The sequence below is a fragment of the Pelophylax lessonae genome, assembly GCF_965119305.1.
Source record: "Pelophylax lessonae genome assembly, chromosome: 7".
Taxonomy (NCBI): Eukaryota; Metazoa; Chordata; class Amphibia; order Anura; family Ranidae; genus Pelophylax; species Pelophylax lessonae.
In genome coordinates this window covers 238,732,242-238,748,972 of record NC_138774.1, presented here as the reverse complement: position 1 = coordinate 238,748,972, position 16,731 = coordinate 238,732,242, and the positions used below count along the sequence as shown (strand labels likewise).

The window sequence follows — 16,731 nt, the reverse complement described above, 5'->3', positions numbered from 1 at the left end:
TGTAAACAGTGCACTTGATATTGAATAAATGGTAAGAATTCATAATGACCAAATTTCCATGGATTGTAGCACAAATTGAGGAAATAGAAACAGTTCAAAGCCTTCTCATTGCTCCGACACAATGTTGTCAAGTCTTCAAGTATAAGTCCTTGTTAGGAGATGAATGGATGCTGGAATAATGTTCTGATTGAACAATAATTCAATTGTACTGCTTGTACAATAAATCAGATAAATTCAAAGCAGTCCTCATCCTAAAGTGCAAACAAGACATTGGGACATAGCTGAACTGGTCCTGATCTCCTGACCAGACTGAGGTCATTGTATAAACTGGGGGTATTCACCTTGTGGGTTCATCAAATTTGGGCTCATTGCTAAGTCCAAGATATTGCTTGATAAAACTAAATTAATGCAGCCTTCTACATGGTCTTGAATTGAACTGATATATTTCAGCCCCCCAGAATCTTTAGAACCATCAGGTACCATGAAATATGATCCAAAATTGTATTCAGCTATATAAGCAGCTGCATCACCCACGCACTGTGATGGCAAACCAGTCTATAAGTATGATCAGTGTACTTAGGAACGCCGTCTCATTGGGGTCAGGGTAGGTATGTAGATGTAAAGTCCACAGTCTATTGTGTATGGCCAACTGGGCCTTAAAATCTTCTTACCCTACCCCTCTGGAGAGATGCTGGTCAGTCACCGATAACTAGAGCTGAATCTCCCGCAACCGTAGAGGTCGTACACTGCTGCCATAGGTGCCCGCTGTCTCCACGTCCCTGTCTGTGACGATCTCAAAGCCGGAAGGAAATCCAGAAGTTGTCAGAGCGCGGCTTGAAGCGCAAGGTGGAATGCAGGCCCCTTGACACAGATCTTTACTCACTGTATGCAGAATCAGATCCTTCCAGTGTCACCCTTCCAGCCAGCTTTACAGGACTTCCAGGTTCAGTTTCTCTCTAGCTCTTTAGGCCCTCAGGTCGACTACCTGAGGCCGCATAGCAACTTCTACAGAGGAGGCAGCCACCCCCTCCCTCCGGGACTCCGCTCTCCAGCTGAAAGACACATGTGCTCCTGGCATTTATACAGTATCCCAGCATGAACCAATGCACTTTCCTCTGCCAATGACCAGGGCTGTACTAAATGCCTGTGCATTAGTTTAGTTCCAGTGAGGGGACCTCATACGGCGTCAACATATCAGCAGGACGTTTTGGACAATTTAATGCTCCCAGCTTTGTGGGAACAGTTTGGTGTTGGTCCCTTCCTGTTCCAACATGACTGCACACCAGTGCACAAAGCAAGGTCCATAAAAACCTGGATGAGTGAGTTTGGGGTGAAGGAAATTGACTGGCCTGCACAGAGTCCTGACCTCAACCGGCTATATACAGAATTTCTAACATACACCAAGACAGCATTTCATAGGATCAGAAAATAAATGGCAATAAGGATTGGGTAGCTAGGGAAGCTGCCCAAATAAGATTACTGAAAGAGTGACTAAAAAAGTCAGCCAAGCTTTATAAGGGATTTTTAGGAATGCTACTAGCACAATCTTTGTATTTGCGGATGATACTAAACTAAGCATGCCAATATCTTCTATGCAGGATGTGGAAACCTTACAAACGGACCTGAACAAAATAATGGGGTGGGCAACTACATGGCAGATGAGATTTAATGTTGAAAAATGTAAAGTAATGCACTTGGGCGTCAGAAACACGAAAGCAAGCTACTCACTAGGGGGGGAACCTCTGGGTGAATCTAAGATGGAAAAGGACCTGGGGTCCTAGTGGACAACAGGCTTGGCAGTGGCATGCAATACCAAGCCGCTGGAAGCAAAGCCAACAGAATACTGGGATGTATAAAAAAGGGGATTCACTCCAGAAATAAAGAGATTATTCTCCCACTCTACAAGACTCTGGTCCGGCCACATCTGGAGTATGCTGTCCAGTTCTGGGCACCGGTCCTCAGGAAGGATGTGCTGGAACTGGAAAGAGTCCAGAGAAGAGCAACAAAAATAATTAGGGGAATGGAGGACATCAGCTATGAGGAAAGACTACAAGCACTGAACTTATTCTCTCTGGAGAAGAGACGATTGAGGGGGGATATGATATCAATGTACAAATACTGTACTGGTGACCCTAGCATAAGGAACAAACTATTCAGAGAAAGGGAATACAATAAGACACGTGGCCACTCACTAAAACTAGAGGAAAGGCGGTTTAACCTTAAAATACGTAGGGGGTTCTTCACTGTAAGAGCAGTAAGGATGTGGAATTCGCTTTCACAAGCAGTCGTATCAGCAGGGAGCATCGATAGTTTCAAAAAACTATTAGATGGGCACCTTAAAGACCACAACATACAGGGGTATACAATGTACTAACACACACACACATCATAGGTTGAACTGGATGGACTGATGTCTTTTTTCAACCTCACAAACTATGTAACTATGTACTTGAGAGGCCAATGGATGGGGCCATGTATTGTAAAATCTTTGAGGAGAACCTTCTTCCCTCAGCCAGAACACTGAAGATGGGTCATGGATGGGCCTTTCAGCATGACAATGACCCAAAACATACTGCCAAGGCAAAAAGGAGTGGCTCAAGAAGAAGCACATTAAGGTCATGGAGTGGCCTAGCCAGTCTCCAGACCTTAATCCTAAAGGAAATTTATGGAGGGAGCTGAAACTTGGAGTTGCCAAGCAACAGCCAAAGACCTTTTTAGGATTTCGAGAAGATCTGTAAAAAAGAGTGGACCAAAATGCCTCCTAAGATGTGTGCAAACCTGGTCACTAACTTCAAAAAACATCTTACCTCTGTGCTTGCCATCAAGGGTTTCTCCACCAAGTACTCCAAAAATCATGTTTTGCTTGGGGATCAAATACTTATTTTCCTACGTGCAGTCTTCACTAGTGCTGCACCGAAATTAAAATTTTGTGCCAAAACTCGAACCAAAACTTCAGGAGGAACTTGGCCAAAATCAAAATTGACATTTTTTAAAAATATATATATTTTCATAAATAACTGTATTATATACAACTTTTTAATTATTATCATACATTTAAATGAATATGAAGTTATTGTGGCCCATTATCGGCACCTTTTGAAGCCATGTTAAAATTTCTGCTTGCTACATTTTTTGGTGCATATTTGCTTAGTTTAAAAAAAAAAGTACCAACAAGGCACCTTCCCATTGAAAATGCAGCAAGAACACATCAAAAATGCATTTTGAGAGTCACATGACCTATGAAAAACACACCATAAGCAAGGTAGAATAGGGCAAAAATGTCAGCAAAATTGTGGGTATTTTCGGCAGCCATTATCTGAATGTTTTTTCTTTCGGCACATAGCTGAAAACCCTATTTTTGGACGATAATTTTTGGCGCATCACTAGTCTTCACTGCCATCCCCTCCCAGTGTAGTTTAGTAGCTCAGGTACCTGTATATGCTGCAGAATCCTCTCCACACTCCAGGCTCCCAGCTCCTCATATTTCTTTGCTGCCTCTTCATCTTCCTCACACAGTTGGTCCACCAGGTTTAACAGCATCATCGGCACCGCCATACCATTCACAGGATCAGCTCCCGGCAGCTCTGGCCTTCCCAAACCCGAAGAATCCTCTCTCACCCAATGTACAATCTGGTCCATCATATCTCGTGCTGCCTTCTAAAATATAGATTGGTAACGTCATTTCAGGTGATCCAGTCTATAAGTCTGAGCAAACACAGTGCAAGTGTATATTTTACCCAACTAAAAATATAATAGAGTTATGGCTTCCGGTCATAGCCAGAGGCCAGGAGCTCCTTGTGACTCCTCTGTCACTGTGCTAAAAGGATGTAGGCAGGTGCAGGTTTTCCTCCAATCTGTAAGTGGCACTGTGCCATTGTTACAAGTAGAGTGGAATCTGTTTAGGGAACAGTCCCCTTAATTTCTCTGACAGGGTCTCAGAGAAGTTAGCTGTCTGACTAAACTCTACAATCTCTGGAGACCTCAGACAGCCATCTATATAGAAAGTCTCCTGTGTCATTAGGGCATACCTGGAGTGCGTGGTAGGTCAAGGGCAGAGGCAGCACTGGCTAGGGAAAGTGATTTCTGCATTACTGCAGGGAGAGGTTGCTAGCGAGTAAGGTCAGAATAAGGGACTATGCCTGCAGAGAGGAAACATCCCACAGCCATATGGCGCTATCCTTAGCAGCCTTACAGTCCCGTCCAGTGGAAGCCATCCTCCGGTACTACAGGCTTCAAGCCTGGTAAAATTTAGAAATCACTGGTTATTGCCTTGTCATATATCAGTGCCTACAAGAAATGCCATCATGCATTAATATTATTTATATACAGTTTATGCAATATACCAGATAAAAAAAAATAAAGAACCGGGTCTGGGGTCCCTTCCTGACTGGGTACCATGGGCCTGGGGCTCGCCTCCAAGTGGGCAGTGAGCTTGCTCTTAGGCATGTGTTTGTTAAGGCCCCCACCTCACTTGCTGTTACATAGTCTGCATGAGATCAACCTTTAGTCTAAGTATATAAACCTAGGTTTATCTCACACAGGTTTACAAATTTATGCCGTACTAAACCTTGATTTTTAATGGTTCCTCGCTTTTATCTTTTACCTTGTACAGTTCTTTATGTGTGGTCCTCCACAGCTCATCCATTGCCATAACGTAAAAACACTCGCTGAAGATTGTGCGTTGGACCTTGACTGCTCGACCGTCGTGTGTCACCACAAAGGCGCATTTTAGGGAGTCAGCGGAGGGTTGAGCATGAGCCAGAAGGAACTCTCCCCCTATGTAGCAGACACACACAAAAAAAAATTAAAAAATTACATATATACAGTATATATATATATATATATATATATATATATATATATATATATATATATTATAATACACACACACGTGCTATGCTCCCGCAGTGCCCGCCATGAGCACCGGGAGCCGCATGCAGATGACGTCACCAAAGAAGGCCGGAAGTCAGCCGAGAGTCAGCCGCGGAGACGAACAGAAAGCCGGATGGAGCGGGGGAAGTGATGTGCTCTCTTCTCTGGAGCCTCCCGTTGCCACAACTACATGTTTCGCTACAATGTAGCTTTGTCCTTTGTGAGCCTCCACTAGGCTTCAAGGTCCGGTATGGTGGTATGATGATATGCCAATTGTTTTAATTCACAGAACAAATAAATAAATATATATAAATATACGTTAAAAAATATTGTGCATAAAGTGCTAGTGCTTAACTGAATATACACGATAACTATATCATGATTACCACTCAATATGCATATACAGTGAACGTGAATGAAATAAATCAATAAATATAAACTGTTATTTCAATCAATAAATCATGTGCTAAAAAATATATATAGTGACAGTCTTTGTGTAAAACATAAGTCCAAAGTGCTGCGTGCTCATACAAAAAAGTGCCGGTGCTCTCTGTATACGAGTAGGTGCTCCCCTCTTGGTCCCCTACTCACCAGAAGCCAAATAATACTGCGCTTTAAGACTCTCCTTTGCTGATCAGTGTCTTATTAATCCAATAATTCAACAGCTTAATAGATGTACTGTAGATCACAACAGCCAGGTGATGCTCATAAAAGAAAGAGATGCTGGCATCGTGAAGTATGTAAAAACTTTATTCGATGCACACAATACAGGTTACACTTACAATTTAGCAGAGGTTCAAACGCCTGAAAATCATCCCACTCAGATGGCTGTATTCACTCCCCGTATACCGGAAGTTGGATGCAGATGGGCGTAGTACGTACTCGGACGACCAGGCTTGACGCGTTTCGCTCCTTACACAGAGCGTTATCAAAAGCTCTTTTGATAACGCTCTGTGTAAGGAGCGAAACGCGTCAAGCCTGGTCGTCCGAGTACGTACTACGCCCATCTGCATCCAACTTCCGGTATACGGGGACACGGGGAGTGAATACAGCCATCTGAGTGGCGACCCGTGGGATGATTTTCAGGCGTTTGAACCTCTGCTAAATTGTAAGTGTAACCTGTATTGTGTGCATCGAATAAAGTTTTTACATACTTCACGATGCCAGCATCTCTTTCTTTTTTGAGCATCACCTGGATGTTGTGATCTACAGTACATCTATTAAGCTGTTGAATTATTGGATTAATAAGACACTGATCAGCAAAGGAGAGTCTTAAAGCGCAGTATTATTTGGCTTCTGGTGAGTAGGGGACCAAGAGGGGAGCACCTACTCGTATACAGAGAGTACCGGCACTTTTTTGTATGAGCACGCAGCACTTTGGACTTATGTTTTACACAAAGACTGTCACTATATATATTTTTTAGCACATGATTTATTGATATAACAGTTTATATTTATTGATTTATTTCATTCACGTTCACTGTATATGCATATTGAGTGGTAATCATGATATAGTTATCGTGTATATTCAGTTAAGCACTAGCACTTTATGCACAATATTTTTTAACGCATATTTATATATATTTATTTGTTCTGTGAAGCAGCGCAGGTATTTTCACTTTCTACACTTTTTAAGGCACTTCCCTTTTTATACCAGCAGCAGCTCACCATATTGCACTATAAGAGTAATTTTAATCCTAAGCGCTAGCCTTTTATAATTTATAATTGTTTTAATTCACCATGGATATACCCAATAAACTTTCATAGATTGCACACATGAGCTTCAGTTGGGGTGATTTTGCCACATTTATGCACACTAGAGCGCCATCCTATTTTTTATTTCTAAAACCTTAATATAACCTAGCTAACTAACTTAAAGACTAGTGCAAGCATCCGGATTTGTTTTGGTATCAGTCCAACGCCTGCAGGTAATGCCCATGTAGGGGAGCCTAACTTGACTGGAGTTCTTCTTTAAGAATAACATAGCAAGAAACATTCCTTCAAGTAACACAGTGATCATACAGATAATAGTATATGAAATATATACCTGCAATGGCAGACTTAAGTATTTCTGGTCTCTGGAACCTGGGCACCTTTCTGTAGAGACGGCAATACATCCAAACCTGTTAGAAAAACAGAATCCTAAAATAGAGGAACCTAAAGAGTATGTAAACCCTAGCATAGGCTGCACATCATTGCTCCGGAACAACTTCCCAATAGTGGTTACCCACACCTGCCCAGTGAGTGTATAAATAGCCACTTTTAGTCTCTACCAGGGACACATGTGACAAGTTGACACCACAATTGGGAGACAGTTGTCACACTACAACAGGAAGTGCCTGAACAAGGCTTTTAATGGCAGTTGTAAATGACCACTAGTGCACTGTAGTACACTACTTCCATAAAGCCATTTTTTAGCTGGATTAGATAGAGTTAATCCGGCTCCAGGGCCAATAGAATAACAAGACTCAGAAAAACTTAAGTAGCAGTTTTGCATTTGATCAAACTAGTGTCTGTGGAGATCCAGGGGAAAAACACAAGTAACTGTTTTTGGTCACATTTGGATGAAAAAGGGGAATCCGCAAAGAGCTGCTACCAGTCTAATTTTACTGAAAGTGAAGAAATAATGGCAAGCAAACCCTAGTTGACAATCAACCAAATAGTTAAGATTTTGCACCCCTTGGGTATTTAAACAGTGCAGAATAAACCTTGTTGGTCAAGGTCAGTTGTTTCCAAACTGTGGCCGTTTTGTTGGCTATCCCTCCCACTGCTATGAGGCACTATTCTTCCCACCGGACACCAACAGTGGGATATAATTCTTGCTACGGATTCCAACGATTGAACACTATCCCTCCAATGGTTAATGAGGTGTAACTAGAGCCTCCAGGGCCCCGATGCAAGAAACCCTGAAGGGCCCCGCGGAACTCTGGCCGGGGCCCTTCCCTTCAAGCCTGGGGCTCTTCCCACTGATCCTGGGGCCCTTTACTCTCATTGTGGGGCCCTTTATTATGGTCCTGCAGTGGGACCCTTTCACAAGTTCTGCGTTGGCCCCCTTCCTGCCATCTTGGGGTCTCCCCACGGTGGTGGAATGCCAGGGCCCGGTCGCAAGTGTGACCTTGGCGATCCTGGAAGTTCACCCACTGGTGTCAGTAGTTTTTTGGTATTTTAATTGTATTATTTTTTATCATTTTATTTTATTTTTTTACAATCTCACTGACTATGACTCTGTCCATTCAGAAAAGGAAGGAGCTGGTAAATTACATATTTACTGACCCCCTTCCTGGTTCTCTATTGTGACACATCCCCTGCAGCCGGCAAAAGAGGAGAGGGGGGGGGCAGCACAGTGGGGGGGGGGGGGAAGGGGAGCACACAGGGGCCCAGAGACAGCAGAACACAAGTGAACTGGATAGGATGAGTGGCGGGGGCAGCATACAGAGGAACCAATCTCCTCCTTTTTCCTCCCACAGCTACAGGAGGAAAAAGGAGGACATTGATTTCTCTACATGCTGCCCCCACCCCCCCCCCCCCTCCTATCCAGGTGTACAGGGGAGCCGCACAGGCCCCCTGGAGCATGGGGCCTGGTTGCAATTGCAACCCCTGTAGTTACGCCCCTGCTCCAACAGATTTCAACGATGGGGCACTATCCCTCTAAGTTCCAACTAATAGCAATGGGGCACTATATGTCCAAGTTCCAACTAATACCAATGATGGGTGTTACGTAATGGGTTTATGTGAAATCTCAATTAACAGCTATAAAAAATATTGTGTTGTGTTCATGTGTTATGGACTGTTATTTTTTTGGTTTATCACGCTAGTTTGGATTTTAAACCACGGTTTTTTCAATAAATGTGTATGGCGGATGGCACTACCTCTTTTGTGTAAGATCTCTTAGATCTAGATGTGTATATGTACATACTACTACAATGATTGAGGTGTGCGCACATTTACACAGAACCTAGGCAACAAAGGGGCACTATCCCTCCAAGTTCTAACTAATACCAATGATGGGGCACTATTCCTCCTATCCAGGTGTACAGGGGAGCCGCACAGGCCCCCTGGAGCATGGGGCCTGGTTGCAATTGCAACCCCTGTAGTTACGCCCCTGCTCCAACAGATTTCAACGATGGGGCACGTATCACGGTTTGATACTTCTTTGTGATTTTTACCCACTTTACACTTTTTACCTTGGGACTGCATGTATTTGAAGTGAACCGGGGGTGTGCAATAAATTACATTTATATACAGTACTGCACTATCCGGGTTTTTTCCCTTTTACCCCGTGGCTGGAGCTGACCCTACACAGGAGGACCATCTACCCGCTGAGCCGTGTTGGGACCTACCCCCTCGGAGAGAGCTAGCAGCGGAATTGGCATTGCAGAAGGGATATCTGGGTCCGCCAGGAGGGACGTTCCTGTATCTGGAGACTGTCTCCAAAGCAAGGTTGGTCCTGATGCCGTAAGGCATACAGGACCCACGTCGTCTGGTGAGTCTGAATTTCACATATTCTCCACGGTGAAGGGTCACATTTTATTGGGAAGAAAAGAAGAAGGAACACTGGCACTTTATTTATTTATTGATTTAATTGTTTGGAATCCACACCATTCACTGGACTATCTGATATTAATTTCTACACATGGACTTGATTGTTATTTATATGTAGATTTATGGTTTTAGTCCTATACGTATCATCATATATATATTTTCCTAAAGCATATTTATCACTATTTATTGCATCACAGCAAGCGCTATAGGATATCGATCTACATTGATTACTATTTTCCCCATAAAAAATATTGTAATTAGAAATATATTGCAGTTAGAAGGAAATATATTAAAAGTATTGAGTGTTGTGTTGGTGTTACTGTAATTATTTCCACTTCAAAGGTTGGCCTTTTCTTTATCCTTATAACTACATGGGTAGTAAACAGCAGCCTTCTGTGCCCAACAAAAAAATTTGCTAGGTACAGTGACCAATTAGGGAGAGTTATATTAGCCACAGTACAGAAAGGAGAGGGGATACAATGCTTTGTCCCCAAGCTATGTTCCTCTTTTGTGTGGGGAGACACAGCAGTCACCATGACCCGACCTGAAGTGGAAAGGTAAACTAACTCCATACTTGTACACTGTATTGTAAATATGGTTGTTGTAGGTAACTTGTAAATATCATATGAGCCAGGGGACCTATACTGTTAATGTGTTGTAAATACTGTTTAGTGTGTAATTTGTATAAATTATGTAATCCTTTCAATAAATGTGTATGGCGGATGGCACTACCTCTTTTGTGTAAGATCTCTCAGATCTAGATGTGTATATGTACATACTACTACAATGATTGAGGTGTGCGCACATTTACACAGAACCTAGGCAACAAAGGGGCACTATCCCTCCAAGTTCTAACTAATACCAATGATGGGGCACTATTCCTCCATGTAATACCAATAATGGGGCACTATTCCTCCTTCTATTGACTTTGGGTGTTATGTAACTGTTTTACTCCCACTGACAGCCAAGCTTTAGGTATAAACTTCTACTGAATCAGTGACATTGTTTTACTCCTTCTGGCCAAATCTGGCCTCATTCATTTTGAAGGACAGTAAACTGGCCCTTGGTTTAGTAAGTCTGGAGACCCCTGGTCAAGATTATTGAGAACATAAGTGCAAAGCTGCTGCAGAAGGGTAATCATGGCTATGGGTACCTGCAGATAATAGCTACTGATTGCAATTGATTTGGTCAGCTGGTCGTTACTGATGGATAAGCGCATCCATCAAAGTGCCACAACCCACAAGGCTGTGTGCTGAACAGGATTCGCCCAATAGGCAATCTTCTATTGGTCCATTTATCATGGGGATTGGGGAAGCAAATGTTGGTGGAGACCTCCACAAAGTAACAGATCACAGGAGACAGAGGTGGATGAGTAAGTGGTTCAGAGGCTTTTTTTACCAGTTGCAACCTACAAAATGTCACACGGATAATATAAAATGATGATTACTGGTGAATTGTGTTGATCAAATTTGGAATAAAAAATTGACTGTGTAGATTAGTCCTGGTAGTCACTGTACCTGCCTGCCTTGTAGCCAAAGGTACTTCAGTGGATCGTATACTGTTCCATCTCGGCTGAGACAAGTGAAGAAACCTCTATGAACAGGAAACAAACAAGTGAGTTATGACCATTTTCACTCTGGTTTTGCTGGAGGACAATATGGTGTACACATTTCAAGCAAAATCTCCCAGCCTTCCTCCCTATCCCCCTCAATTCATAGATCTGGGTCTCCATCTCCTCCGATGGCTGCAGCCTCCCATTATAGTCCTAACTCCTGATAGTACAATCTAGTGCAGAGCTGCCTTGTCCCGAAGACTTGAACAGGACATTCCCAGAAAATAGTGGACACGAAAAAGAGCGCCAAATGATTGTCTCTAATGTCCAAGATCCTTTATTGTTATTATGACACAGAACAACAAAAGGTAACCAACGTGTTTCAAGGGCTAACAATCCCCCTCCATCAAGGCTTTAAAATAAAAATGATAAATGTAGAGAATGTAAAAACAACTAAAACAAGATCAGTAGACGTCATTCATATCAAAGTCTTACTAAAAGTTTTGCAGATGTCCACTAAGCCTAAAAAACAAAAAATTAGATCCAATTCAAGTGTAAAAATGTGTGCATAAAACAAGAGTAACCCTTTATAGCAGGGATCTCTAAACTAGGACCCCCCCCCCAGATGTTGCGGAACTACACGTCCCATGAGGCATTGTAAAACTCTGACATTCACAGACATGACTAGGCATGATAGAAATTGTAGTTCCTGAACAACTGGAGTGCAATAGTTTGGAGACCCCTGCTTTATAGTAATAGAGGGATATGACCCAACAGGCTCTCAACCAACTAACAAGGTGTAGTCATACCATTCTGTTCAAAACATCTCTTTGGATACCTGTAAAGTAAGACAGTGTCCCATTTAGAGATGCAACACCCTCCTAGCGTAGAGTAAGCCAGTAAGTAAATTTAGCTGGCTCGTCTGTAATCAGTGGAGCAGGGGTTGAGTGTTTAGAGCTTCTTAGTGTCTCACAGGCTGCTGCTCTCATTATTTTCCTCTGTATTTTATATAATTCTAGAGTTATAGTGGGAGGAAGAAAAGAGTAGGCAACCTAAATATTTATGGGATTCCAGTCAATCCCTGGGGAGGTGGGCCAGTAGGTGGTTGGGAAGAAAATAAATAGCCTGAGACCTGATGCAGCAGTGCAGTATTTCTGGGTCCAGTTCTTCTAGAAGAGACCCACGTGCAGGGCGCCCTGCCCTTGTGGCAGAAGTGCTAGAGAAGCCCTTGTGAAGATATCGAGGTCCCAGCTAGGCTTAGCTGGGGGGGCCCATTTGCAAGCTTAAGTCCTCGAATCTATCTGGATCAGAAGGGAGCTCACTGGGGAGAGCCAAGAGGAAGTTGGGGGAAAGAGTCCAGCTGTCCTATGATGGTATGAGCCTGCATCTTCCCCACTGAGAAGAGCCTGATGGATATTGGAAGGAGACAACTGATGATTCTGTGGCTGAGTAAATAGGTCCATGTGCTGTAGAGTCAGCGACTGTGTGCAGCTTTTAGTCCCCAGAAGGATTCATAGTCACTGTCAGCATTACATATTCTGTGGAACATTTTGATACATTTCAGCAAGATAGTTCAGAAGTCCTTAGAATGTTCAGTTCTTTAGTTCTGGGGCATACCATGCTCCCTCACCTTATCCAAGTTCAACATTCCCAATCAAAACCCAAAAAAAAAAAAACTAGACGGTTCCATTGAGCCTGTAGTGGAATGAAGAAAATGCTGTGTGCGCTCTAAGTGGGGGGAATGGGACTAAATACACCAGTGGGTCTTTAGGGGGTATGCAGGCCTAAAGTTGATTTTTACTGACCAAGCAGCAGAGATCAGGGGGGGGGGGGGGTAAGTATGGACCTGTTGGAATGGGGAAACTAGATCTTTGCATTGAGATGTCCCGGGGGGTTTTAGGAAAGATTAGTGGGTTTATTCAGCAAAAAATATAAATAGCAGTACTCCTGCTTTAAACTTCAGATTCATTTTTTAAAACAACAATTCGTTAAAAACGAACTCCAGGAAAAAAAAAAAAATTTTATGCAATAAAAAATAAATAAATGTATTTTTTACATTTAACTAATATAAACTCCTAAAATGTGTCCCTCCATGGTCTTTGCATAATACGGAGGCAGCACTTTGACAGGAGCTTTTGAAATAATGGCAGTGCCGCATGAAGTCTTGTCCGATTTGATGATTGGATGGTCTCCCAAAAAAAATACAAGGCATTCTGTGAATGGCAGCAATGCTGCGTGAGCAACCCACTGGCAGAAAGGAAGCCTTTTGGCACAGGACCCAGTAAATGATGGCCACCCAAATCTCCCTCTGCATCCACACCCCTCCAAGATGGTTACTTAGAGCCAATAGCAGGGGACAATTAGTCCTCAATGGTCTTCTGCCAGCCTAAAAAACTGCACACTGCCAACATCTGGATTCAGGATATACTGCAGCCACCACCTACCTACAAGCTGCTATCACTGTAGTGATGTACAGTGATTGCCAGGTTCCTCAGCAACCCATCATGTATGAGATATGCATACTTACAGGGATTTCACATGCGTTAGTCTAGACCTACCTAAATGAGCCTGCCAGGAAAATGTCACTCCACCAATCAAAAGCAACCAAAGTGCCCAGCGGGCGAATTAATACATGCCCCTTGTCTAAGCGTGGTGCATGGGGCAGGAAATGCCTCAACTGCTTAGGATTTGCTGTGTGGGTGCAGTGACAGCTTCCTAGTGGGCTTGCTCAGGTGGGTTTGGACTAGAATCTAAACATGCCTGAGCTAATCTCTATTTACGCTGTGTCAAGCTGGACTAATAGAAGTATACAATAAAGATTAGTGATGATCTTTGGCATGCTCGGATCAAAAATCCTGAGTTATCCTGCCTGGCAGCTGTCACTGCACACCGGTGATTGAAAATGGCTGGGGCATTTTGCCCAATGTATACGTGCCACAGCCACACATGTTTGGCACAGTACAGATGACAGCTTCCTGGAAGGTTTGCTCAGATGGGTATTGACTATAATCTGAACATGCCCCAGCTCACCGTTAATATAGTGCAACCCCTAAGGAGCTGCGGGTGAACTTAATTTTTCCCCAGTTAGAGCACACACAGAACATTTTCTTCACGCTTCTACTAACTCAAAAGGAAGAGCCTAGGGTGCCTTTTTAGGGTTTTATTGTAATACTTAACTTGTATGGGGTAAAGGGAGCATGGGATACCCCCAAACTGGTGAACTGAACACTTTGAGGACTGTAGTCTTCACTAGCTTGCCGAGCTAGTGTCTCATAGAATCTCTAATGCTGACGGTTACTATGACTTCTCCCAAAAGACCAAAAGCTACACACAGTCACTAACTTCCAGAACTTGGGTCATCTACTTACAAGGCCACAGGATCACTGGTTCCTTCCTTTCCATATCCACCAGGTGCTCCTCAGTGAGAGAGATAAAGACTCACTCCACATTAGGACATCTGGACACTTTTCCCTAACTTACTTCTGGACTGCTCTAGTGAGCTTCTCCAGAAGCAACTTGGTTCCAGGACTAGGCTTTGCAAATAGCCCCTCTCAGCAGGACTGGACCAAGGATCTCTGCTGCTCTGCCTTAGGCCTCAGACTATTTATGGGCTCTCCAGTCCCCTACTGGGCTGACCTTCCCAGGGATTTCCTGGATTCCCATTAATATTCAGGCTGCTTCTCCCATTCTTCTTCCCACTATAATTCTAGAATACAGGGGGAAGCAATTAGAGCAGCAACCTGTGAGACACTGAGCAGGCCTGAACAAACAATACCTGCTCCACTGATTACAGAGGAGCTAAACTAAATTTACCTAGCAACCTACACTAATATATGAGGGTGGTACACCAATGAAGATAGTTTCTAGAGTTAAGCATTAAAGGATAAGTTCGCCCTAAGGAACATGTTACACTAGTATTGGGGTGTAACACGGTCCTACATCCTTACCTCTTACCCCCTGATCCCCTTCTCTTGTGAGAGCAGGCGGGGGATCCTCCCACCCGAAGCCTCTGTCACATTTAAAATCAGAGCAGCTTACGGGGCTCCGCCCACACACTCCTGTAGTTTAAATTACAAGCCGATGTGGCAGACAACTTGTAGTTCTTAATAGACTACAAGGGCGTAGACTAACACATAGTCCATTCACACTTTCTTCAGCTTTCTTAAGCCTAGTCGACACGCAACGAATTTCCGCCGACCGGTCATCCATCTTTTGTCCAGAGTGGTGTCTGTTGGTTGGAATGTGCTCTAGACTGCACACAAATTTTCCCGCACGACAGAATTCTACTTCAGAAGTGATGTCATGTGTTGGATTGCTTTCTTGGTGTTATTTCTTCTCTGAGCATGCCTAGTCTTGCTCATAAGATTTTTCCCTGTCGAAATCTGTACTGAATGCACGAAAATCGCCCGTGTTTTGACGGAGGACAAAATTTTTATAGCCTGCACACCAGATTTTTTTCGGCCGAAAAGTCGGAGTCGGTTGTCGGAAGCATCATACTAACAAGCCGAAAATCGGCCGATCGGTCGTCGGACAAAAATTCCTGGCAGAATTTCGACTCGTGTGTACGGGGCTTAACACATAGTACATTCACACTTCCTTCAGCTTTCTAACTAAAAGCCCATATGGGGGTATAGGCAGGGAGCTGGAGGGAGTGTGCAGGATCCTGACACTGCACCTGTGATCCACTGATTGGAGGTGCAATGCTTTGCAGGGTCCTGAAAAAAAATTATGAATGTGCATTTTTTTTTCTGCACATATATATATGCATTTATTATTTTTCCCTAAAAAATTAACTTCGCCTTTATTAAAAATAAATAAAGATGATTGCTGTCTTTTTGTACAAATATTGCTTAAGCACTATGCTGGCCCTATAGAGACCAGGAAGCTTTTTGTGGCATTTATAGGCAAAAAGGTCACATTTATTTATTTTTTGAGATCTTCCACATATAAAAAGGGAGTTATCCTTTAAGTAACTAGTTACACATTTACGACTCCAGGACTAAAGCCCAATTACCCGTATTCCTTGTCTTCAGAGTGCCGAATCCAGAAATCCATGACTCTGTCCAACTCCTTACTCATCTGGTCTCTCCAGTACTGCAGACGCTTTCTGTCCCCCATCCTGGAACTGACGGAGTCCTCCACTTTTCGCAAATTAGCAACCTCATACACACACCACTATATAACGGCCAGCCTCCAAATCAGCTCTTTCACATTCAGCCTGATCCTCCCCACCGTACTCCTTTTGGCTCACAGCCCATCTCAGTCACTACATCCACACAATATGCTGTGCTTGCATTGCACTCAGCTGCTAGGGAAGGAAATCAGCTGTGCAGAACTAAGTCACAGTCAGCTGACCCAGCATCATGTGACGCATTCAAGCAAAGTCAATAAGTACCACGGTAATGGGATATGGAAAAAGCACAAAATTAATAGGTAACATCTGCTTTGCAAAACAGTAAAAACATCTCCTGTACCACCTGGAAAAAATAAAAGAGAAGAGAAAATTCAAATACTGTGCAAAAGATTTTCAAAAAGTTGAAAATTCGTGAAAATATTTAACCACTTCTGGACCAGAAGATTTTCCCCCTTAATGACCAGGCCATTTTTTGTGATTCGGCACTGCGTTACTTTAACGGACAATTGCGCCGTCATGCTATACTGTACCCAAATAAAATTGATGTCCTTTTTCCCCACAAATAGAGCTTTCTTTTGGTGGTATTTGGTCCCCAGTGCAATTTTTTTTTTTTTCGCTATAAACAAAAAAA

The 16,731-nt window shown here is 43.1% G+C and overlaps 1 protein-coding gene across 1 annotated transcript in view; it reads right to left on the bottom strand.

Annotated features, from left to right (window-relative positions):
* Positions 1–16,302, bottom strand: part of RENBP (renin binding protein) — a 28,851-nt gene extending 12,549 nt beyond the window's left edge. The window contains exons 1-5 of the mRNA XM_082263832.1: positions 15,981–16,302; positions 10,932–11,007; positions 6,920–6,995; positions 4,604–4,776; positions 3,433–3,657 (exon numbers count right to left, since the gene is read on the bottom strand). Of these exons, the coding sequence (XP_082119958.1) occupies positions 3,433–3,657; positions 4,604–4,776; positions 6,920–6,995; positions 10,932–11,007; positions 15,981–16,084 (654 nt within the window). The 5' untranslated portion in view covers positions 16,085–16,302. The remainder of the gene's footprint in view (positions 1–3,432; positions 3,658–4,603; positions 4,777–6,919; positions 6,996–10,931; positions 11,008–15,980) is intronic.
* Between the last annotated feature and the right edge of the window lie 429 nt (positions 16,303–16,731).